General features: G+C 33.8%; 1 protein-coding gene and 2 long non-coding RNA genes across 6 annotated transcripts; 2 read left to right on the forward strand and 1 right to left on the reverse strand.

Annotated features, from left to right (window-relative positions):
• Positions 1 to 627: 627 nt before the first annotated feature.
• LOC108477350 (TSL-kinase interacting protein 1) lies at positions 628 to 5,582 on the reverse strand. Of its 2 annotated transcripts, none has more exons than XM_017779862.2 (8): positions 5,398 to 5,582; positions 4,564 to 4,708; positions 4,233 to 4,438; positions 3,919 to 4,151; positions 3,568 to 3,817; positions 2,234 to 2,647; positions 1,366 to 1,476; positions 628 to 1,030 (listed from the first exon to the last, which is right to left on the reverse strand). In XM_017779862.2, exons 2-8 carry the CDS (start codon positions 4,691 to 4,693, stop codon positions 938 to 940), a joined length of 1,437 nt encoding a protein of 478 aa, XP_017635351.1. In that variant the 5' UTR covers positions 4,694 to 4,708; positions 5,398 to 5,582; the 3' UTR covers positions 628 to 937. The 2 variants fall into 2 exon arrangements, with proteins under 2 accessions (XP_017635351.1, XP_052878609.1); XM_053022649.1 differs by lacking the exon at positions 5,398 to 5,582 and adding an exon at positions 5,077 to 5,388.
• Positions 4,122 to 9,867, forward strand: LOC128285241 (uncharacterized). 3 transcript variants are annotated; one of them, XR_008275699.1, is made up of 3 exons: positions 4,122 to 4,333; positions 6,081 to 8,682; positions 9,497 to 9,867. It is a non-coding gene; the product is annotated as an uncharacterized LOC128285241 (long non-coding RNA). The 3 variants fall into 3 exon arrangements; XR_008275701.1 differs by having other exon boundaries at positions 6,081 to 6,185; XR_008275700.1 differs by having other exon boundaries at positions 6,081 to 6,164.
• Positions 9,868 to 14,619: 4,752 nt separating this feature from the next.
• On the forward strand, positions 14,620 to 18,416 carry LOC108465307 (uncharacterized). Its single transcript, XR_008275707.1, has 2 exons — positions 14,620 to 17,733; positions 18,019 to 18,416. It is a non-coding gene; the product is annotated as an uncharacterized LOC108465307 (long non-coding RNA).
• The last annotated feature ends 7,530 nt before the right edge of the window (positions 18,417 to 25,946 follow it).

Genomic DNA, 25,946 nt, shown 5'->3' on the forward strand with positions numbered 1-25,946 from the left:
TCAAGTTTGCAAGTTCCCCCAAGAGGTTATTACTCATAGGTGGCCCAAACCTGATATGACAACACTCTCTGAAGCGTTCCCAATCCAGATTTGCCTCTTCTTCGATTTGATCAAACCATAATTGTGCCTCTCCTAAAAGATAGAATGAAGCTAGGTCGACTTTTTCTTCTTCGTTGGTCCGTTGATTGCCAAAAAAATTTTCGCATCTTTTTAACCATCCTAAAGGATCTCCAACCCCATCATAAGTGGGAAATTCCATCTTAGAGTATTGTGGCACCATGGCCCCACCGTGTTGTGAATCTGAATTTCTTTTCTTGCCTCCATTGTTGCCTTGTTCTTCATTATTTTTTTCTGAATTCCCTTTCGTTGTCTTTTGAACTGAAAGAGATAACATCGCCACCTACTCCTCTAATGCTTGTTGCCTTGTAACCATTTGTTCCATGAATGCCTCCAGCTTGGCTGTCAAAGTTTTTTAGTCACCCATGACAGCTAGCTCCGATACCAAGTTGTTATGCGCCTTGGCGTAAGATCTAGTCACAAGTCTAAAGGAGAAAGAATTCTTGCTTCGACCTATGGTTACTCAAAAAGGCAGATTCGTCCTTGACTGAACCCCCTCTCAAAATAACGTTTCTTTTGATAAAATAATTGCTTACCTCTTTATTTCATATTGGCAACCTTTTACAGACTGTTAATAACAAATGAAAGAGTCCTAATTGACATAAAATAGAATTCCTAACTTAGAGTTTATGAAGGAAACAAAAACCTAATATAGTAAAACTAAAACTCTTAGTAAAACCTGATATAATAAATAAATAAATAAAACTAAAAACTCCTATTACAATTAAAGTGTCCATATCAGAATGTTTATGCATTACAATCAAGGTTTTTACTTTTATTTTCCCTCAATGTAGTGTATATTCATAACTTCGAGAACCTACTACCTGACAATGCCATTGATGCTAGTATTGTCTCCATTTATGACTTTGCGGGAAGAAGACAGGCCCAGATCAAAGGGTCCCAAAGATTCTGTCTGCATCCACATTCCATTGAAAGGAAACATGTCAATAAATATAAATTCTGAAACCAGTAAGCAGTGGCAGCATTCCATATTACTCAGACGGTTGAAAGTGTTCGATACAAATATGAGTTCAACATAAATATTTTCAATTTTCTTTATTTTTTAATAAATTTAGAAGATCCTTAGAAGGCCATATCCCTATAACTATATCCAAATATGTACAGAACACAGAATATGAATTCTTCAAAAAAAAAAAAAAAAAAAGGGAGCAACAAAAGTAGCATTTACTGCCATGTAAATCAAGTTCTTAGAAGAGAATAACCCAAAAAAAAAAAAAGTTGAAGTACCCATTTAATGCCAGAGAACCCGAGACTGCTTTCATCATTATATACTCGCGAACAAAGTATCAAGTCTGTGTCTGATTGTTGACAAGCCTGGCCTTGTGATCTAATATTGGCCTGTGAAAATAAATTCTTGAAATGTCTTATGCATGTCATAACTCAAAATAACCGAACTTAAAAGTTTAAATCCTACTTAACAAAATATAAGTGCTTCAAAGAAAAAGGAAAAAAAGATCAAATATCAATTTGTAATCCCACAGATGATCTTAAAGGCCAATTAATACAATTTAATAAGAACTGCCTGAACGAAATGTTAATCCTTTCTATGAAAGTATAACAAAAATCCCGAATTGGTCAATGTTGTTTGAATGCCATAAGTGCTTTGTGGGAGTATTCTTTATAACCTTCAACTTTTGTCTACCAACGACAATTGAAAATGTAAGCCAAGTTCTAAGGTTTAGAAAACTAAAGAACTTGTTGTGGGTGGAAAAATTATCTTTTCATTCAACTCTAAAATACATGTCTATACAAGTTACCTCATAACATAAAAGGAAGTAAATTAAAACAACCTATAACTTGCTTAATACACTACATTCTTTAACAGAAAACTTAACTAGTTTACCATTGAGATCAAAAAGTGCTTTTAAGTGAAAAAGAATTTTTAAAAAGTGCTTTTTAAAAATTTTGATTCTATTTACCATTGCTCTTAAAAAGTGCTTGTTTACCAAACTTTTTAGTTTGAAATCAAAGTTTGGGTTAAAAAATGCTTTTTGATAAACAAAACCTTAATAGCTTTTAGCAACAAAATAGAATACGAAACAGTTCTAGAATTGTAATAACAGAAGGTGGCGACTATAATAAAACTTTAGCAAACCTCTGTCAGATTGGGGTTTTTGAATGACTTAGAACTGGTGTCCTGATTGCCTGCATGAAAATAAGCACTTCCACCGGTAGCTATAGGACTTTTGCCTAAAGAAGAAAATTTTTGAAATGGAAATGCATGGCATGTATCATCAGCATCTAAAATTGAGGAATGTGAGTCCTGAAGTGGCGGCCTTAGACTTCTGGAGGGATTCATTTGACCAGCAATGAAAGCATCAAAGGAATCAGAGATTAATTGAGATGATTGCAAGCCTGAAGAGATCCCATTTGATTTTTTATCACAATTCCCAAACCTGCCCTGCAATGATGCTTCTGACAGCAGACCTCCTATGCTAATGTTAGTTAGACTGTCCGCCCACATTGCCAATGATTGTTCAATGCTACCATCCATTGTCACTTCATTTTCCTAACAGATGGAAAACAAAAGTTTCAGAAAGGTAGATTATTTGACATGAAACTCATTGCAAGCTAGCGCTCTTTTGGACTAAAGGTTTTAGTTTTGTTCCCAGTTCACCATAATCAAATAGCTTCTATAATGTGATCCCAAAGCCTTACCTCATAAGCCAGTAAATTTGTCATCACCAAAATAAAGGGATAAATATAATTAGAAAAATTCAAAGAACGCTCTAATATATTGCCATGCCTATGTCTTTATTGTAAGGGCAAACTATATTCAATGTCAATTTCAAAAAGTTACAAAACAATCACCAAGTTATTCAAAAGTTTTCATCTAAGTCACTAGGTTGTAAAAATCGTTGTTGTATGACCTTTGTTCGCAATGCTTACACCAATCGAAAGTTCTCATTTCCTTCTCTTCTGCAATTCAATTTTTTTTTTCATGAATCAGCTTTGAAAGTCATGAATCAGTGAATCAAAATTTAAGCAACATCTTTTTCCAATATCCACCACTAACATTAGATCAACTTGAATCTAATATATGTTCTTCTACTCGTCGATGGATAGTAATCCATCAAACCAATTGTTGAATCTTGCTTAGAGCTCACTAGCCGAATTTTTTGGAAAAATAAAAACTTAACTCAATGACTTAAATAAAAACTTCCAAATAATTTAATGACTTAAATGAAAACTTCTGAATAATTCAATGATCATTTTGTAACTTTTTGAAGTTGAATAATTAAAATGTAAACTTATTAATAATTTAATGACCTAGGTGTAGTTTACCCTTATTGCAACTTGTAACCATTTTAGATGCTTAATTCAGGTTACTCACAATACAGTTTTTTTTCTAACACACAAGCACAGAGAGAGAAAGGCATTAATCTCTAGTTGAGCTAATAAGCAGAAAACTGGCCACAGACACTGTACCATAGAACCAACTCCTCCATTAGACGCCTTCTCTGAAACAGCTACATTTGTTTCTCCACTCGTAATGATTGGTTTTCCAGACTCTTCACCAGTTACCTCAGCTTTTTCACCATTTACATATGCATTCTGCATGTAAGTATGGCAACTTTTCTGTACATCTTCAAGTTTGGAGGAGGCTTTGAAGGGAGCTGATACAGAAGGCTGTCCCAAGGTTTTTGTTTCAAGATTAGAGTCAGACATCCATCCATACCTTCAAAGCAGAAGTCAGTTACAATATACCAATGAACTTCTAGGAGCCCATAAACATAATGTATAAAACGTGAAACCAAAAATAAAGAATAATAATTAGACCTTAAACGAAACACAGCTGGGCTTCCAATTGCTGCATAAACATCGCTGGCACTGATGCAAATGTCATTTCTCGTCCATCTGTAACCGGTCAGACATTCTGCTACATATGGGAAAAGCATGGGCTCCCCAACAGCGATGCTTGAACTGCCCCACTTGCTACCAAGGTGCTTAAGTACAGAGGATATCTTCTTTCTAGCACTTAAAGTCAGTTCCAAATAAGGATGAAAGCCATCCTAGATGAAAGAATAGTTAACCCTCAGCATAGTTGTATCTTTAAAAAAATGGCTTGAAGTGTTTTTGTTTGACAGTTTTACCTTTTCTAAACCTAGACGAGTGCTTTCATCTATCGGAAAGAGCTGCAACTTAATCTTAGTGGAAGGATGAAGTCTTTCTTCTGTATTCAAGTAAAGTGCAGGTATTGTAATTCCTTCCACAATTCTGGTTTTTGTAGTTTTAGACCTTGAAGATGGTGCTTCACCTGAACCACTAGGTAATGAATGCTCATCCTTTTCTGTTTTTCCTAAATTAGAAGACAAAAAACTTATAGTTAAAAGCACAATTCAAGTACTCCAATTTATGAAAGAAATCAACATTTATACTTAAAAAGATAAATTTCTTAGTAAGGCAACAAGTCCAGCGTCCTGCCTGTTGCTCCCTGAAGCTGCTGCTCAACTCTTGTCTTTCTAGATCTATCGACTCCCTTACAACCTTCGTGCACATTGATTTCTGAATGTGGTTCTAACGCTTTTATCCTTCTCTTTCTATTAGTTCCCATGTGATAAAAGTTTTCCTATCAACCAAACCAACCATAAACAACATTAAACTGAAAGTGCTTTACCAAAAATATCCACCAACATTAAACACAAAACAAAACAAAACAAAAAAAAATAAAAATTCTTCTGAAACTCCATTTCTATGAGAGTCTGCCACCGCTAGCCTTTAATTAAAAATCAGTGCATAACATAATATTTCAATCTCTAAAAGACAGTTTTTTTTTTTTTAATCTAAATCCCAACTTTAAACACGGAGTAGTTTTAAGCCTTTCGGTTTCATTGGAATATTTAGGGTTCAGCATTTTAGAACTAACAACTGAAGCAAAAATGTTCCTTAGACTAAAAAGAAAAAAGAAAAAAAAAACTATATTCATGAACTGCATACTCAAGCAATGCCAAAGAGGATTCGATTAAATAGCCGGCGGTTCAAACCCTAATTCTCAAATTAGGGATACAAGAAAATATATATTAAAGCATAACGGACTTTATACATTAACTGGAAAATAAATAAGGTCCTGACTAAAGCATCAAATTGAAATCACAAATCATCTGAAAATTTTTAGTCAGTATCATAAGGATTGATCTTTAGCAACATATGTTGAAATTAAAAGAAAATATCAGGAATTAAAGTTGAACAATTTACAAATAAATCTAACTAAAATTCTCAATTCTATAAATAAAAAATAAAAAAGAGTTTTAGTTTAACCTGAATAGAATCAGAGCAGCGCAAATTTGAAAAGTGGTGAATAGTAGTGGCGGGAATTTGAGGATCTCGGAGAAAAGGTTTTCAAGGGCGTATTTGTTTCTGCAAATAGTTAAAAATGGACTTTCAAATTCAAAGGTAAATGCCGCCAAGTAAGTTTATATTTGGCTTAAACCAAAGAACGCCCCCAAACTATAACATTTTTCCCACTTAAGTACTTAAACATTTTTTTTTATCATTTTAGGTATCTAGTCTCTTTTTTTTTCATATTGGTACTTGTATTAGTCAACTGTTAGTTGACCATTAATTAATTATGTTCACTGATGATATGGTCCAATTACATAAGGACATGTAGCAAACAAAACTACATAAGCAATATCATATCATTATTTATATAAAATAATTCCAAAAACAAAATAATTTATGTAATTGAAATTAAAATTAGAATATATAAAATTTAAAAATAAATTTATGAATGTTTATAGTATATTAAATATATTTTTCTTTCTTTCTAATTTCCCCCTTTCTTTGTCGGTGTAATTTTGAAGAATGAAATCATTGTAACAAGTCTTTTGTATATCCTGTTCTTGGTAAATCCTTGAAATGGATTCATTTTCTAAATGCTTCCAAAGATGTTAAGTTCTTGCAAATGAAGAATACCTTACCAATTCCTTTCATTTTTGTAGATATCCCCTGTTACAAATGAAATCAAATGTTACGAGCTGGAAAATTAAGCAAGGAATGAAGAATAAAAGAGTTAGTTATTAGCGGTTAGTGCTTTAAGTCAAACGGTGAGTTTTGTTAATTGTTAAAAAGGGGCGTAATGTTTAGTTAAACGGTGCGTTTGGCTATAACAGAATTGCCACATTGCTCTCTTGTTATTTGTTTCCTTTTAAGTACAGGTTGTATGGGGAAAAACAATTATGGAAATATTGAAGTAAACCTTCCAGAATTCTTCCTCCTAAATTCTTCTCTTCTCTTTCGTGATTCTTCTTTTCTATTTCAATTTTGAGATCGTATCAAAGGTATCAGAGCTTTCACGATCCCTCTGATGGCCGGCAATGGGGTTTCAACATGTTTACAAAAGGAGGTTGGCGGCATGTAGCAAGAAATTTCCAAGATACAAGAGGAGTTGGTTCGTTTAGAGACAAAGATGGAAACTCGATTCCAAGAGTTTAAGGATGAGTTTCGAGGGGATTTACAGACTTTTTTAGGTTAGTGTTTTGGGCCTCTACCAACTAGACCTTTACATACGGGAAACACGGACAAAGAGAAGGGGTCTTAGGAGCTCTGCTTGGTTTTCCTCCTAAAGAAACAGAGGCACCACATGCTCCAATTGGACTTACTTTGGCTAGTTCGGGTAGGGTGCATCTGAAGAACCAGTCACAGGTGGGAGAAATTTCTGGGAAATCAAGTAGACTTGAATGCCCCAAGTTTGATGGGAGTGATTTTCGGGCCTGGTGGACTAAATTGGAACAATATTTTAAGGCTAGGGGAACGCCAGAGTCTAGTAAGGTTCGCATAGTCATGTTGAATCTGGAGGGCCGAGCATTGGAATGGCACCATTTTTACTCCCAGAGGAATGGTGGTCTTTAGATGTTATCTTGGCTAGCCTATCTGAAGAGTCTCCAAGACCGTTTTGGATTCGGCCAGTCTGGGAATCCTATGAAGGAGCTGGTAAATTTGAAGCAACAAAGTACAGTAGAGCAATATCAGGATATATTTGTTGGGATATTGAACCAATTTGCATTTGCCTGAATCATATGCCCTTAGCATTTTTCTTAGTAATTTGAAAACTGAAATTAACCACTACCTTGATCTGTTCGAACCTTTGACTTTAATGGATGCTTTTTAGTTAGCTAGGAAGATTGAGGTGCTCTTATCCTGTTCGGTAAAAAAGTGCACAACACCTGTGGTTAGCTCTCCTAGATCTCTACTCAACCCTTCTGTGATATCAGGTTACTCTTCAACTCCTACAAGGGTTGTTTCAGGTTCACAGTCTGTTAACAGTACACCAACTACCAAATCAAGTTCTCGATCCATTTCACCAGCGTTGATGGCGGAGCAGAAACAGAAGGGGCTATGCTTTTGGTGTGGAGCCAAGTATCAGGTGCGACACAAGTGTGTTAGGTCTCAATTATATCAATTTTTGTTGGAACCTCTTTCTGACAGTGAAGTAGAGGAATTCCAAGAATATTCTGACAAACTCGAAGAGAATGGTTCAGAAGAGGAGTCGTCCAAATCTCCAGTCATTTTACTACATGCTCTTACTGTAATATCCCGAATTAGGGCCTAATCGGAATAATGGTTTCGTTACCACAAATCCGAGATAGAAATAATTTTTTTATAATTATTTTGAGGTCTATGATATGATTGCATGATTGTGTGAAAATTTCGTGAAGAAATTCTATGCATAAAGTGCTTAATTTGAAATTTGGGACTAAATTGAATAAATTGCAAAACTTGTGTTCTAGAAGTATTTTGCATAAAATTGAATTAGATTATTAATTATAGGTCCTTAAAGAATAATTTTACCAATTTCTAAGTCTATGGACAAAAATTGGACATGGATGGAATTTTTGGAAAGTTTAGTAGTAAGGGCATTTTGGTCATTTAGGGGTAAAATGAATTAAAATAAAAAATTAAAAGCCAATTTTGCTCATCTTCAACCCCATGGCCGAATATAGCAAGGAAAAACCATGGATAGGGTTTTTAAAGCTTCCAAGCTCGATTGTAAGTCCGTTCTAGCCTCGTTTTTAATGATTTTTACGTTTTTGGAGTCTCGGTAGCTCAATTTAGCTTATGCTAGCAATAATTTAACCTAGGGTTTATATTTGGAAAAATACCCATAGGTGAAATTTGTGTATTTTGGTGTTTCATGATAGAATATGAGGTTTTAAATTATGTTAGACAACTTGTGCTACTCGGTTTTAAGCGTAAACTAGCAAAAGGGCTTAATCGGTAAAAATACCTAATAGTCATAAGTACATGTTAGAGTGAGAGTTTGATGTTGCCATAGAAGGGAAAAATGATCAGAATGTCATAAAACATAATAAAATAGGTTGAAGTTTAATTTACGAGCTTTGGGGAAAAAGTGTAAATATGTGAAAGTTTAGGGGCAAAACTGTAATTTTTCCAAAATATGATTTTTGGGTCAATTTGAATAATGTGAGTCCTAATTAGACTATATTTTAAATGATAGAGCAAGGAAAACTGAAATTCGGACTAAAATGGGGAAAATACCAAGTTGTGGACGAAATGGTAAAAGTAGCCATTTTCGCATACGAGGTAAGTTCATATGTAAATGTTGGTAACTTAGTTATTATTTTAAATGTTTTTATGTTATTTAAATGATATGATAATTATTATGAAATATTATACTCGTGATAATTGTTTGATAATATGTCAAATTATGTGATATACTTGGAAAATGTGAAATACTACTAGAGTATCGTATCGACATTTCGTAGGAGATGGTTGAGACACATGATTGGGAAAAGGTCCGTTGAACCTTAGGAATGGATTAGGATACAAGTGACATGTCACTAGGATGTTTGGGCATCCGAACTCGTTGAGTTGAGTCCGAGTTCACTTATGGATGCGAATGTCCGAACTCGTTGAGTTGAGTCCGAGTTCGAGAGATGTAACTAGGCATCCGAGCTCGTTGAGTTGAGTCCGAGTTCACTTATGGATACGAACGCCCGAGCTCGTTGAGTTGAGTCCGAGTTCACTTATGGGCGGGTTACATGGTAGCTTGGCTACATATGTAGCACTTATGTGCAAACTTTCCATGTATCCGAATTATATTCCGATGTGTTCAACGGGTAAAGTTTTACTCAAATGGAGGAATACTCAAGATGAAAGGGACATATTGGTAAGTGTTGTGAAATGAATACTTTAAACAGGTATGTACTTAACCCTCGGGTTGAAAACTCAACATAACAACAATATGATAAGATGGTAAATGAAAATGTGATATGAATGTCTCGGGGATGAGTATGCAAATGATGTTTTATGTTTGCTTATATAGTTGTGTTACTTGCTATTTGCATGTGAACTTACTAAGCATTTATGCTTACTCCCTCCTTTTCATTCCTTGTAGTTTTGACAAGCTAGCTCGGAAATCGGAAACGGTCGGAGGCACGCTCACACTATCCGTATACCATCTTGGCATAATGGCTTGTATATTTTGAGTATGGCATGTATAGCATTATAATCATTTTGTGTATATGGTCTTATGATATGGTTATTGAGTGGTATGGAAATGCTTGGTAATGATTAGCCATTGGAATGGCTAATCATGATCATATTTGATGTTATGTATGCTAAATTGCTAGCTAATCCATGGAAACCATGAAATAGGTAAAATTTACCATAAAATAGATTCAGACAGCAGCAGTGACGTGAGTTTAAAAAATTACTAAAAATAGTAGAGATACAATTAGATGATGAATAATATATGGAATTAAAGAATTATGAGTCTATTTTCATATGGGTGGAACAAAATAGGTATATGAGTTATATTTTATGAGATGTTTAAATTTTTTTGAAACAGGGCCAGAACGATTTCTGGATCCCCTGTTCTGACTTTGGAAATTCACCATAAATTGTTCAAAGATAATTAGAAGTCATGATTTATATGTACAGATTCCTTATTGAGTATAATTTTATTAGAAATAAACGGCATAGTCATTGAAACTCTGTACAGGGAGATATCTGATTCGTAATACACAGAGGTTAGAGCAGTTAAACTCTGAAACAGGGGAGAATTTAACTAATAAATTGTACTAATTTGCTCGACCAAAAATTCTATAAAAAAATTATTAAATAGATATATGAGTCTAGTTTCAGGGAAAATTTACAGAATTGTATTTCGATTTTCGAACCTCGAGATATGAATTTTTAAGCGGCTATGATGCAGATTGTTAGCTTGACTGAAAATTTTAAAAATAAATTGTTTGAGTTGTTTAAGTAATGAATTAAGTCTATTAACACCTCGTGTTCGACTCCGGGGACGGTCTCGGGTACGGGGCGTTACACTTACTGGGTTACAAGAGCATAACACCATGAGGGTGGCTGCTCGGGTAGGTTCCAGTTAGGCTATCATTTTGGTAGACTCCGGTAGCACACATAATTTCATTGATGCCAGGTTGGTCAGTAAGCTATCATTACCAGTGATTAACCAAGGGCAACTAAGAGTTTCAATAGCAAATGGTAGTTGTCTGTTTACTAAGGGAATGTGCAAGGGAGTTTCATGGGAAATTCAAGACTATCATTTTGAAACAGACTTTATGGTCTTGCCTTTGAAAGTGTGTGACATAGTATTGGGGGTTCAATGGTTGTTGGCATTGGGTGATACTGTTTGGAACTTTAGTTCTTTAACCATGCAATTTATAGTTAAGGGACAACCATGTATCATTGGTATTGTGCCTGGTTCGCTAGTATCAGAGAATGATGGCTCAAATTCAAGATGCTTTGTAACTGCAGGACAAGCCTTGGGACCTTATAAAGTAGTAATTGAGTTCACCTGAGCAAGTGACACTTTTGGCTTTGAGAGCTAATGGTTCGGAAGAATAGCTGCAAAGGTTACTGACAGATTTTGATGATATTTTTCAAGTTCCAAAAGAATTACCCCCATCTAGGCTACATGACCATAAATTTCCTCTGAAGGATGAAGAAGTTGTCATTAAAATACGACCTTATAGATATCCAGCTATTCAAAAGAATAAGATGGAAAAATTGATTCGGGAAATGCTCCAAGCTGGGATAATTAGAGATAGTAACAGCTCGTTTGCTTCTCATATAGTAGTGGTCAAGAAGAAAGATGGAAGCTGGAGGTTATGTGTCGATTATAGGCAATTAAACCAGCACATAATTGAGGATAAGTTTTCCATTCCCATAATTGAAGAGTTGTTGGACGAGCTTGGTGAAGCTAGAGTATTTTCTAAACTGGATTTGAGGTCTCGGTATCATCAAATCTGGATGTGGGAACCCGATGTGCATAAGACAATGTTTCGGACTCATGAGGGGCACTATGAGTTTCTTGTAATGCCCTTTGGCCTCACTAATGCTCCCTCTAGTTTTCAAGATCTTATGAACTCTGTATTCAAGCCATTGCTGAGGAAGTTTGTACTAGTGTTCTTTGATGACATCCTGGTGTATTCAAGGTCCTGGTCCAAGCATCTGCAACATCTGAGGGAATTTCTTCTCATCTTAAGGAAACAACAGTTGTATGCTAAAAAAACTAAATGTTGTTTTGGCACCTCTCAAATTGAGTATTTGGGGCATGTGTTACATGCGGGAACGATTTCTATGGACAAAACCAAAATCGAATACATCTTTTCATGGCCAACTCCTAGCTCATGAAGGAGTTGAGAAGCTTCCTAGGGCTTTCCGGATATTACAGGAGATTTATAAAAGATTGTGGTGTGATGGAAAAACCTCTTACAGATTTATTAAAGAAAAATGGTTTGAGTTGGTCCGATCAAGCAGCAGCGACCTTTTAAGAATTAAAAGGGACTTTATGTGCAGCACCTGTCCTAGTGTTACCTAACTTCCAGCTCAAATTCACCATGGATACAAATGCAAGTGGAATTGGAATTGGAGCAATGTTGCAACAGTAGAGGAGACCAGTGGCCTTCTTTAGCAAAGCTTTAGGGGTGAGACATCAGGCTCAATTAATTTATGAGAAGGAGATGCTTGTGATCCTACTAGCTGTTCTCAAGTGGCATACTTACTTGGTGGGGCGGCATTTCAAAATTTTCACTGACCACCAGAGTCTGAGATTCTTATCTGATCAAGTGGCTATTACTTTGTTCCAACAGCGTTGGGAAGCTAAAATGCTCGGCTATGATTTTGAAGTCGCTTATCGAAGAGGAATTAACAATAGGGTGGCTGATGCCCTTTCTCGACAACCTTAATTAGAGCAATGCAGTACTTTTAATTATTAGCTAGTTCAGTCATTTCAGGCCTTTTAGAGCAAGTGTAACAGTCTTATACAGCAGATGATAAGTTGAAAAACATCATACAAAATATACAACAGCAGCAGAATCAAAATCCGAAGTATTTATGGGACGATCGATTTCTGCGAAGGAAAGGGAAAATTGTGGTGGGAAAAATCTTGCAGCTGAGACAGGAACTATTTCATCATTTTCATGCAAGTGCAATTGGAGGGCATTCAAGCGTGCATGCTACCAAGAAAAGATTGTCTAGTTTGCTATATTGGAAGGGACTAACTACTGATGTAAAAAAATGGATAAGGGAGTGTTTAATTTGTCAGAAATGCAAAGGAAATATTGTAGCATCCCCAGAACTTCTTCAGCCCTTACCAGTACCTGAGAGAGTTTGGTCTGTGATTAGTTTGGATTTTATAGAAGGTTTGCCAAATTCAAACAGGAAAAACTCTATACTTGTGGTGGTGGATCATTTGATCAAATATGTTCATTTTCTAGCCCTTTCTCATCCATTTACAGCTAAAGATGTGGCATAAGAGTTCTTGAACCATGTTTACAAGCTCCATGGTATGCCTGATGCAATTATATCAGACAGAGATAGAATTTTTGTCAGTAATTTTTGGCATGAGTTATTTAGACAAGTTGGCACCAGACTTCTATTATCCATAGCTTATTACCTCCAAACGGAAGGCCAAGGAGATATTAAATCGATGCCTTGAGAATTTTTTAAGGTGCATGATTGGTGAAACACCTGGAAAGTGGTTCCATTGGTTACCTCTCGCCGAGTGGTGGTATAACCCGTCTTTTTATTCTTCAATCCAACTCACCCCATATAAAGCCTTGTATGGGCAGTCTCTTCCCTAACACATGCCCTACTTGGCTAGAGCTTCATCGGTGGCAGTGGTAGACAAAATTTGCAAGCCAAGGAAGCAGTAAGGAAACTATTGCAATTCCATTTGAAAATAGTTAAAACTCGTATGAAACAATTTGCTGACAAACACCATTAGAAAGGAGTTTCCAACTTGGTGACCTAGTATATTTGTGACTGCAACCTTATAAACAGCAGATGGTTAGGAAGACTCTTAATCAAAAACTATCTCCTAAGTATTATGGACCTTTTCCTGTGATCAAAAGAGTAGGGGAAGTGGCATATACTTTACAACTACCTCCGGGTTCTCGTATACATCCCACTTTTCATGTTTCTCAGTTAAAGAAACATATAAGATCAGCATCTACTCAAGCTTCCTTACCAGAAGTGGATGTTCATGGTGCATTGCAGAAAGAACCGGTTAAGATTGTGGACAGAAGAATAGTGAAAAAAGAAACTCAAGCTATTATTAAGGTGTTAGTGGAATAGATTAACTCTTTCCCTGAAGACACAACTTGGGAACCCCTCAACCTACTTCAAGCCATGTTTCCTTAGTTTCATCCTTGAGTACAAGGATCTTTTCATGGAGGCAGTACTTGTTACGATCTGGAAAATTAAACAAGGAATGAAGAATAAAAGAGTTAGTTATTAGTGGTTAGTGCTTTAAGTCAAATGGTGAGTTTTGTTAATTGTTAAAATGGGGCATAGTGTTTAGTTAAATGGTGAGTTTGGCTATAACAGAATTGCCACATTGCTCTCTTGTTATTTGTTTCCTTTTAAGCACAGGTTGTATGGGGAAAAACAGTTATGGAAATATTGAAGTAAACCTTCCAGAATTCTTCCTCTCTAAATTATTCTCTTCTCTCTCGTTATTTTTCTTTTCTATTTCAATTTTGAGATCGTATCATCAAACCTCCCATAAACAATTAAATGTAGAAAAGAAAAAAATAATCCCAAAGAATGTATTTTTTTCACTCTCACTAAAGATCCAATGAAACTAAAGAAACAAAACTTTACACACTTTTTAGCTTAAACCAAGCAATACCTAGAAACAAGAACTATAAAATTTTAAAATATATTTATACAAAAAAAATTCATGAAAGAAAAAATCAAAGGGATTAGGTGAAAGAGAAAGACCAGTAAATTAAACTAAGGAATCGATTGAAAGGGAAAGTTTGATGCGAAGGCCTTCCTCGACCCAAATGATTCTGTTACGGGTCAAAATGAAGGCTAAGCAACCAACAAGCAAAACGATGCATTTGGTTTTAGTGAAACGATGCGCAACGGACTTAATGAAACGAAGTGTTTCATCCAACTAATCCGTTTCGTTATTTTCCAATTTTTATTTTTCCTTTTCTGTTAGTTTCACTTTTATATAATGGCTTGTAATTGCTGAGGGGGTTATGAGTTAGTTATACATGAATCCCTCTCTCTCTATCTTTTTCCTTCTATAATTACTCCCTCTTCCTCCTCATCCTCCTCATTCTTCTTCTTTTACTTCCTTCTTCTTTCTCTTTGGAATTTCTCTCTTCCTTCCCTTCCTTCTCTGCCATTTTTTATTTTCCAATTTCTATTCGTAACAAAGGTATCAAAGCCAGGTTGATTCTCCATAGCTAGTGATGAGCCAAATCGAATCCTCCTGGTCATAATCTATCATATGTTTTATACTATTACTATGAAAACACTAAACCAGGTTTTCTCACCTCATGCATTTGTGGAAAAGATCGTCACATTTCAAAAGTCGGCGGGCTTTCAAGCCCTGATCCAATATCAAGGACGCCAAAATGCTATATTAGCTAGAATCTCTCTTCAGGGCCATAATATTTATGATGACTGTTATCAGCTTGACATACAGTTTTTAAACCTTGATTAATTACAACTCCATTGTAGTAATGAGCGAAGGGATTTCACAAACCCAAAACTCCCAACAGAGCAGAAGGGCGAACCGTCACAGCATCTTGGGTATGGTGATGCAGGAGTTGGATTTCCACAGATGGCTAATGCAACTGCAATTGCAACAGTTTTGGAAGAGGTTTGCCTCCAGGAAAAAGTGGGATAAATACACAAATTAATGTGGCGGCAAGGATGAGCGAAATCAATCGAAGTGGGAATTAGAGAAGTTTCTAGAAGAATTTTCTAGTGTTGGTGCGGCGATCCAGGGGTCACGTGCGGGCGAGAATGTGATTGGTACATCTTTGTCAGTACCTCAAGTGCCGATTTCCAAATCTGAAAATGGTTATGGGGATGGTGGCGTGGAGGTAAAAAAGTCTAATAATCGTAATCCTCCATCGTCTGATTAAACACTGACAGTACTGATTGACGCGGAAGAGTATCGCACAATCCTTAAGAACAAGATCCATCAAGCCTGTGCTATTGTTGCTCTCTCTTATGCGTCGATTGTGAAGGTAGCAGGTTCGTTTGCTCAAGCTGAAAATCAGGTGCTTCAATTGGGATCTGATGTTCAAGGTCCCTCAAAGACACAGGAACAGGGTGAGCCTGATGCTGGTATTTCGGCTGTTTCAACTACACAAAAAATGTCAGGGACACAAGTGAGGCAAGCCATAAGTGGGATAAATGATAGGTGTACAATGATGGGTAAGGTTTCTCCAAATGAATATCCTTTAAGTGGAGTGTCAGTAGTAAATGATCCAGTTGATGATTTCGATGGGTTTTAAGTGATTGTGTTATTGGGAATTTAATGGCTTCTAGTTTATATTCTGTTCATTAGTATTCTGTTAGATTTGAGTAAAACCTCTGCTTTGGATTACTTAGGCAGTAAGCTATTCAAGAGTTCCTTAATTGTCTGTGCTTGTTGCAGCTCATACGTACCTGAAGAAAGTGTGGTTTTGTTAGAAAATGGTGCATTGTTCTTGTTTGATTTAGCTTCTTGTGTTAATTGGCTGAAACTCAATGGCTATGTTAGAAAGAGTAAATTTAGAGTCTTATAGAATGATTCGAGTGGTGTAGATAATTATAAATTGTTGGGTATTGAATTCAGTTGGCATCCTAGGATTTTAGTTGTTGCACGATCAAATGCCACTTTGTTACTTGATTTTACGCATGATGAATGTAATGTAATTTTTTTTAGCTAAGATTGAGATGTTGAACCCATATGCTATAGTCAAGGATCAGTTCTTAGCATCTTCTACAGCAGGAGCTGAGGGGTTTCAGTTTGTTTTGGCTTCCCAAAGTTTATTGCTTCTTTGTGATATGTGTAAGCCAATGGTGCCATTGTTGTGTTGGGTTCATCATCTAGATAATCCATGCTTCATTGATGTGATTAGGTTATCAGAATTGAGGTCACAATTAGGGATGATACATATCAGTGGGCAACTGAATCAGGTTTTTGCATAATATTGGGATTATTTTGGAATTGTGAGTTCAGGCTGTTTTGTTATGGCCTTTCTTCAGCCAGTGAAGGATATGTTGCTACAGAAATTTCAAAGTTTTGCAAACCTTTTTTGAGTAGGGATCTCTCGAAGTTGCTGTGGGAGTCAGATGAATTTGATGGGTTTATTTTGATTATGCTAATGTCTTTAGAGAAGATTGAAGCTCAATGATATTGTGCCTCATAGGATTTGGTGCAGAATTTTGATGTAGCTCACAAAAAACCATTGCTCAAATTTTAGGATAGCTTATTATACTTTTCGAGTGACAATGAATATGAATTTCCTAAAAGGTTCAAGTATTTGAACCTTGACTATCTTCGTGGTTATTTGAACGACATGACCATGCCTCTGAAATTTTCAGTTGTTCCAGACCTTCCTCAATTACCTCTATTCCTACTAGGGAAGCCTTCATGTCGCAACATTAAGTGGTCGCATAAAATGTAGCCTGATGATTCACTTGTGGGTCCTATTCTTCCTCTCCCCATTCTACTTACACTTCACAAGTTTCGTAATGGTTGTCCTGATTCAGATAAAATGTGTGGATTTTCATTAAATGCAGAGTTTGGCCTTAGGTTCAATAAAGTCATGCGGGTTGCTGCAGAAATGGTTGTATTAGATTCTAGCTTTCTTAACAATGATGAAACCATCTCTCTTGCTAATGACAAGGATGAGATGTGGGTTAACTCTCAAAGGTCAAAATAATTCCTTTTACACCATCCAATTGCAGGCGAGTCACATGGAAACCGTATTTATAACTATGTGAAATTTACTACCATGAGTACCAAAGTGCATAAAGTTACTGATCCTAAATACACAATTGATAGTGTTGGGCTAGAACTTTTTGATGATCTATGTCCCATTGAATTAAAGTTTGATGATGTTCCTGTCATGAACTTTGAGCTGATGGATGCCCTATGCTTGATCGAAGAATGGGTATTTATGGTTATACTATGGAAAATTCAAGTACTTTTCCTCACTTTGATCCTTAACAAGAATCATTTTGAGGTGGAGGTAATTGTTATGGGTCAAAATGAAGACTCGGTAACCAAGAAGCAAAACATCGTGTTTGGTTTTACTGAAACGATGCGCAGAGGACCTAATGAAATGAAGCGTTTCATCCAACTAATCCGTACGTTATTTTCCAATTTTTATTTTTCCTTTTTTTGTTTTTCCCTTTTATATAATGGCCTGTAATTGCTAAGGTGGTTATGAATTAGTTATACACGAATTCCTCTCTCTATCCTCCTCCTCATTCTTTTTCTTCTTTTGTTTCTCTCTTCTTTCTCTCTGGAATTTCTCTCTTCCTTCCCTTCCTTCTCTGCCATTTTTGGTTTTCTGATTTTTGTCCGTAACAGATTCTTCACAATCAACCTAAAAGTTTGATATTTTTCTCTGTGTGGTTCAATTTGAATAGTGAAGGATTTCGTTGACACGAAAGGAAAGCCTGATCAAGGTTGCAAGACGATCGAACAGTAGTCGAGGCTAGATCAAAAATTGTTTTCTTTGAAACATTAGACTGAGATTTCCTCGGTTTAGGGTTGATTGCGAAGAACCCAAGCCAATAGATTTGTAAAAGAGATACGGGCTATCCTTTGATGGGTTCTGCTTGAGGTTTTGATGCCGGAGAGCGGCAGCTTGTGTCAACAGCGATGGTGGAGATAGAGTTTATGGGAGAAGAAACTAAGAGAAAAGGGAAGGAAAGGAAAAAAAAAAGAAAAAGCAACATGTGAAAAAATTCATAAAAGTTAAATATTTTTATAATTTTATTTCAATTATATATTTATTTTTTGAAATTACTAAGCCATTTTTTTACTATACTCTTATTTTATTTTCATGTTTTTCCCAAACTTTACAAATACTACGTGGTAGGCAACAATCAGCTTGGAGATTTTTTTATACGGTAGACAATAATACTAACCAAAAATATTAATTTATATTTGGCTAAAATATAAATCTGAAAAATAAAAATATAAATTTGAAAAATACGTTTGGATAAAAAAAAAAAAATTTCGTTTAAAAAATAGGCTGGGCTTTAAGTAAAGTCTTTTTAACACATGTTCGGGTTTGATTCGGTCCGAATTTACTAAAAGATAAAAATTTTTATTTTTTTATTTTTTAATATTAATTTATTATTATTTTCTCTATTTTACTATCATTTTATTATTATTTAGCTATTATTTTGTTGTTATTATTTGAATATTATATAAAATTTATTTTATTGTTAATTTTGTTATTATTTTAAAAGCATTTGCTTGTTAAGTTGTATCTATTTTAGTATTATTTGAGTATATATATTGTTTAAAATTTATTTTCAATTTGTTGGGAAATATTTATTTTGATGCTTTTAGTATTTTTCATGTATTATATATATTTTAAAATTATATAAAAATTATAGGCGAGGTTGGGTTGGACCGAGTTTTAACATTTTATTCGAGTCGGGTTTGGGTAAGATTTTAAGCTTATTTTTTAGGTTGAGCTGGGCTCAAGCTTAAATTTTTAGTTGAGCCTAGCCCAAACTTGGCCTGGCCCAGCCCATGCACACCTCTATTGAACATCCACTTTACAAATTTTACAAAAATACTTAAAAAAAGTTTACTACAAAAATACTTAAAAAAAGTTTACAAAAATCTTCAAAACTTTTTTATTCTTAAATTCTCGTAACCCAAAAAAATACTAACTTATGTATAGGTTGAAACCCACACACTTTTTTCCCAATTAAACAAAAATTCTAAATTTTTTTTTGTCTGAACAGAAACTTGAATCCAAGCCTTGAGTTTAAATCCTTTTGATTTAACCACTCAACTACTAAATTGATCGGTGTTGAAGAAAAAAAGAAAGAAAAACCATCGAGGAAAAAATCCAACCAATAACCTTCAAGAGGCCTAACGCCTTTTACCCATGTGCCAAGAAGATTATAAAAATTTATCTATATCTGATGAGATTATTCATTCGAGGATCGAAGATAGATTTTTTCTCTGAGGTCTTAAACACAAGATGCAAAGTTTTTATAGAAATTTTCTTTTATTTAATGTTTCATATTATTTTTTATTAGTTAATTCATTATTAATTATAATTATTTTTATTAACTTGTTTTATTTTCGTGTTGTTTTAAGGATTATGAAAATTTTTATTTTAACAAGGATGGTGAAATCTTAGTTTTGACAAGATCTCCATAAAAGCAGAAGTTGGGTAACACAACAAATTGATAAATTGCCCAGATTTTAGAGAAAGATGTCAATAAACGAACTTCTCCACACCACTAACATAAGGTGTAAATATATACACAAATATATCTTTAACCAATCACCGTATCAATTTTTCATATGTTTTTCAAAATTGCACAAAGTAACATATCTAACCAAATTGATATTCAGTATGTTTCAATTTTCTCAAATTTTCTTTTTAAGATTACATTTTGTCGGAAATATTGGATCGAGTCAAATATGATTTTCTTGTATGGGGTAAAACCTAAACTCATTAAGGTTATTAAAAAGTAATTGCCCTTTTATATATATATATATATATATATATATATATATATATAAGAGGAAGTTTTCTTCATATAAAAGAAACTGCTTCGACCATTAAAAAAATGAACAATAAAAATGGTCATGCCACTATTACAAAAGTTTAGAATGGTTTTTTGCCATTTCTATTTATTTTTAAGTGCCTTTCGTACTCGATGATATTCTGCTGTTGATGAAATTAATAGCACTCGGATAAAAGGAGAAATAAGTTTCTGTTAAATGATGTAATAGCTTCAAAGAGAACAATAAGAGTTCTTAAGATAATCGTTCAAAGAGTTGAGATAACGTCTGTTAGCAATATGGTATAGAATTGTTCATATACCAATCGTACACTTGAATATTTTATTCAATTCTATTAATATTCCTTAAAAGGAAGGGAACATATGTCTGTTAGATAATACAATAGTATACAAAAAATTATTGGTGGCAAAAAATTAATTTAAGGCTCCATAAAAGCTAATATCTTATTACTTGTAACACCCTTAACTCCTCTCCATCGTCAGATTAAGGTCACGGGCATTACTAACAAATCAAAACATTTAATTACATCATAAGCAATGGTACAAGCCAACTATTATCATTTATTATATAGGGGCAGATCTTGACAATCTAATACTTTCATACTAGAGTCTTATACAATTGAATAATGTATTATGCTATGCAATGCTAAACTTGGTATTCCACTATCTACACTCTTATCACTATTTATTTCTTTTTGAAAGCTAAAAGTTGGATACATAACAAGACTATTCCAATTATTAGCATAAGAGTGTTGGAGTATACTCCGACTACTACCTTCGATGATATTAGTAGAATGATCTACTTCACCTAGCTTAGGGTTGCTATATCATTCCAAATCAGAGTAAAAATTACTATTATAGTCCTTAATAGAGTCTACAGGACCTTAAAAATAGTCTAAAAACAAATAGGAGCTAATTTGAAACAATTCAAAAGGGTTTGGGGAAAATTTCAAAAATTTCAGAAACAGGGGTCACACAGCCGTATGGAACACCCCAGACCGTGTGACTTTCGAAGTTGGTACATACGGCTGTGTCCCAGTCCGTATCTCTGCTCATGTAACTCACTAACTTGGGTTATGCTGCCGTATCGTAGGCCTTGTGAAACCTACACTCAATTTAACAAGACACACACGGCCGTGTGACAGACCGTGTCTTAGGCCGTATGTACCTAAATGCACCTTAAAACTCAAGTTTACCAAATCATGCTTACTTGGACACTAAGAAACCAATTCACTAGTCATTTAACCTATTCAAATCACAATTAGACATGCTCAAAATATGCCAAAACATTCATCTAATATGCCTATCCAATGTACCCTTATTAGTATCACATTTTATATAATCAAACATATTAATAAAGCATCAACCATTTAGAACTTTCATTCATACCAAATTTACCAAAATTGGACTAACATTTAGCTACTTAGGCTACCAAACTTTAAGCTAAAACATATACCAACACATTAAACTAGGCTATTATACCAAAACAAAGCCTCAAACAACAACCATATATATATAAATAACCATTCATTTTACTTGAAAACCAAAATATCATCACATTATCAACAACATCAACCAAAGACCTCCTAGATACATGCCATTACAAAATAGAACATCAACACACTTGAGCGCGAGATTTATTGTTTGATGCTGAGTCAACAGTAAGATGAAAAGAACCTAAGCTACGCACGTAAGACAAGCCGTACGCTGAGTATAACCCAATGGTATTTCTATAATCCAAACAATTTGAACTTGGTATGAGTAGTTAAAGTGTAATAAATGTAACAAGTAATGTTATAAACATATGTATCAAATCAATAATACAATTTTACTCATTCTTTATTTACAGCCTCTAGATTCCACAAATTCAAGTACATACCAATGACATTTCATATATATAGCATTTGGTAATTCAGCTCATGCAATGACATGATTCATTTTTTTTTGTTCAATACATGAATTCATTTCAATATTTATTTCCCATTTCGTCATTTCATATTCCGTTTCCCATCTCATATCCAGTTCTCATCCTTGTCATCTCAATATCAACACATAAATTTTATTATTTAATTTCCCCTATTAACACGACTTGGACTCGAATAGATACATGGATCCAATCAGTACACTAGTTTGGCACCTAGTGCCTCATCGGATAAATTCGAAGTAATAACTATGCCTAATGCCATATAAGTTGATACCTAGTGTCTCATCGGTTAAACTGAAGTAAATTGGCACCCAATGCCTCATCGACTCGAGGTCAAAGAAATCCCTGAACTCTTCCTATCCTATGGCATGCCATCTATATTTGACTTAGCCCAAAATACTTAATAAGGTTTCATTTCACTATCAATACTTCCAATTTCACATATGTACATCATCATACATATAAGTATATACTAAATTCGATAACAACTATAATTTCTCAATACACATATTCATAAGAATACCACATTTCTTGATACACATAATTTGTTCATTGTAATCATCAATTGATTCAATTTGGCCCAAAGTACAAGAGTTCTCACCCCAATTACTTACCATATGTAAACAATTCAAAATACAATAATTTTTCATTTAATTCGGATTATAGAAACACAAATCGTATATTCTGAGCTACTCAACGTCGACCTTGTCTTTCTCCTTCTTAGTCGAGGATTCCAGAATGAAGTTTGCTACGGAATAAAATAATTTAAATAAATTAATAAAATACCACTCAATTCACAAGAATTTTAATTTTTTCTACTATATTTTGTTTATTCTTCAATTTAGTCCCTAAACCAAGACTAATTTTAATCTCCACATTTAACCTCAAATTTTTATACTAATTTCACTCTAAGTTAAATTTAGCTTCCTATTTTCAATTCTACCCCTTAATTTTGAATTTTTCACAATTTAGTCCCTATTACTCAAAATCAACAATTAACTTCACTATTAAGTCCTTTTCCACTTCTAACTTAAAAATCTATCAATTTAATCCCAAAAACTCTAACTGATCAACAATGGTAACATCATCAATCTTAATCAGTATCGAAAAATAGGACATAGGTCAGCTAGCTCTAGGTATTGGGATTCCAAAAACATAAAAATTACAAGAAAATGACTAAATTGCACTAACCACTTTTAGATTGAACTCCAAACCCCCTTGGGCTGTGTATTACTTCTTTTCTTCTTTCCCTATTCGGTTTGCATGTGAAATAAAAGAAAGAAATGATATTTTGGTTTTTATTTGCACCTATTACTATTATTATTATTATTATTATTATTATTATTATTATTATTATTATTATTATTATTATATACATTAAGTTCATATTAGTTATCATGATAACATACATATATTAAGTGAACATATATATATATATATATATATATATATATATAATACACACCATTAATGACTATCCACTATAACATAAATAAATGTATATTTACTTTTTAACCCTTTAATTAATTTTAATTTATAATTCAACTTTTGACCCTTTCACAAATTAGTCATTGTATTAAAAACTCATAATTTCAAGAAAATTATTTAAGCAAAGTCTAATTCACTACTAAACTAACCTCGTAAATATTTTTAGATATCTATGGGTTCGTTTTATGGGAATGGAGTCCCGAACCTCACTTTTCGTCACCACTGACTATCGGGTCGTTATATTACTAATGTTCAACGTGGTAATGAAACATGCTAATATTTTTATTACAAAATTAGTTGAAAGCTCCAAAAAAGCTAATATATCAATATTTGAAGGAACAAAATTTGTGATAATGCATTATGTTCTAGTTAGTCTCAATATTGAAGTAAACCAATATTAATGTAATATTGGGTGGTGCAACATTAGTTGAATATTCCAAAAGAGCTAATATATCGATATTTGAAAATAATAAAATTTGTTATGATTAATGCATTGGTTTTAGAAGATATTCGCTATATATTTGGTATGAATCTCTCTTACTATGAATATCTACCTGTTTTGGTTTTGAAAAGGATAGAGAAATATTCAGTTATTGAGTGCATGACACTTATGCTTAAAGCCTTAATTGACTGTTAAATTAACTGCTATTATCTCTGTTGTTTTCTTTCGTCATCATCCCCATGAAGGGTTAAAAGAAAAATATTTGACTATGAAAGATCCACTTAAATTGTGGAATAATTTAAAAGAAAGATATGACCATTGGAATATGATAATTCTATCTAAAGCTCATTATGGTTGAATGCACCTGAAGTTTCAAGAATTTAAAAATTGTGACTATAACTCTATAGTATTTAGGATAAATTCACAATTAAAATTATGAGAGAATATTACTAATGAGAATTTGTTAGATATAATAACCCGTTTTTTAGTAATGTTGGAAACAACAATTTTGTAACCCCATTTCTGATGTTCGAGTCCATAATGATTAATATTTAATATTTACGAGGTTAGTATAAAGGTTAATTAAATTTTGGTTGCTTAATTTTGTCAATTGGAAAGTTAATTAAGGTATAAGGATTAAATTATAAAAGTTGTAAAATTTGATCGCCATAGGTTTCAAATAACTGAAGGAACCTTGATCACTTTCAGCTTGTGTGAGCATTATAGTTTTGTGCATCTGACTTCGATTTACTAAGGTTTTATCGGGCAAGAAAATGGTAACATAACATAAATGAACTTGTAGAAATGATTTGAATATGAATCGAACTATATATGAGTTCAAATCAAATATGAATTAGATGATCTATGATGCTATATTGAAATGTTGTACATGTATGTCTGATTGATATTATAAATTCTTGATATGTTAGAGAACTAACCTATTTGTTGTATTGTTGAGATGCGTATTATAATATAAGGATGGCAAAGGATGCCATATAGAATATCAATATATTTGAGTGCTTAAATTGTTATAATGCTAAGGTAAGTTAAGTGATTTTCATATGGACTTACTAAGCATTCAAAAAACTTACCCTGTTGTTTTCCCTTTCCTTATAGATTGCCAACCGGTAGAACATGTCAATTGGATCTACAAGAAGCTCATACTATCCCATTATTGATTTGGTAGTATTTTAATCATTTTGAAGCTCGATTTTGTGGCATGTATATAGGTGTTATGTTTTTGTTAAATTAAAAGTTAATATGATTTGAACCTTATCTAAAGTTTGATTTCCAATAAGGTTAATGTCTATATGTATATGTATGTTTTGGTAGTATGTTGTAACATTATGAATGACATTAAAATGGTATGCTTGAGTATTAATTGGTATAGGTAAAAGGATGATATTAAATGACTAAAAGCATGATTGATTAGGTTGAATTTGAGCTAATTGAATTGGCAAGTTTTGATGTCATTTAGAAGTTATATTGGATTGGATGATTGAAATTGGCTAAATGCAATGTTTTGGCATGAAATTGTGATGGGTTTATATAGGTAAGGTTGTGCAATTATGCACCAAACTTAGAGTATGAAATCTTAATGTGAAATAGGTACTAAAAGACCTAATTTTTTTTCCAAAAATAGATTCCTCGTCCCAGTGACTATATTCTCATGTCACAACTTCAGATGACAGTATGTGATGTTGTGTGATCTGCCACAAATCACAGTGGCAATTTAAGTACTTTTCGACACTTAATGAGATTTTTTCAGTCATTTTAATGTCTTTTATTGCATTTTTCACATTTCGTAGTTTAAATTCAAATTATTGCAAAATAAGCATTTTTACGCATTATTTTGAGTTAGTTGACTTATTGGGCCAATATCAGTATTAAGGTGGTTTTGACACTTTCATTGAGTGTGTAGGATACTTATTTTGAGGCCCA

This window comes from Gossypium arboreum, chromosome 12 (assembly GCF_025698485.1).
Source record: "Gossypium arboreum isolate Shixiya-1 chromosome 12, ASM2569848v2, whole genome shotgun sequence".
Classification (NCBI taxonomy): domain Eukaryota; kingdom Viridiplantae; phylum Streptophyta; class Magnoliopsida; order Malvales; family Malvaceae; genus Gossypium; species Gossypium arboreum.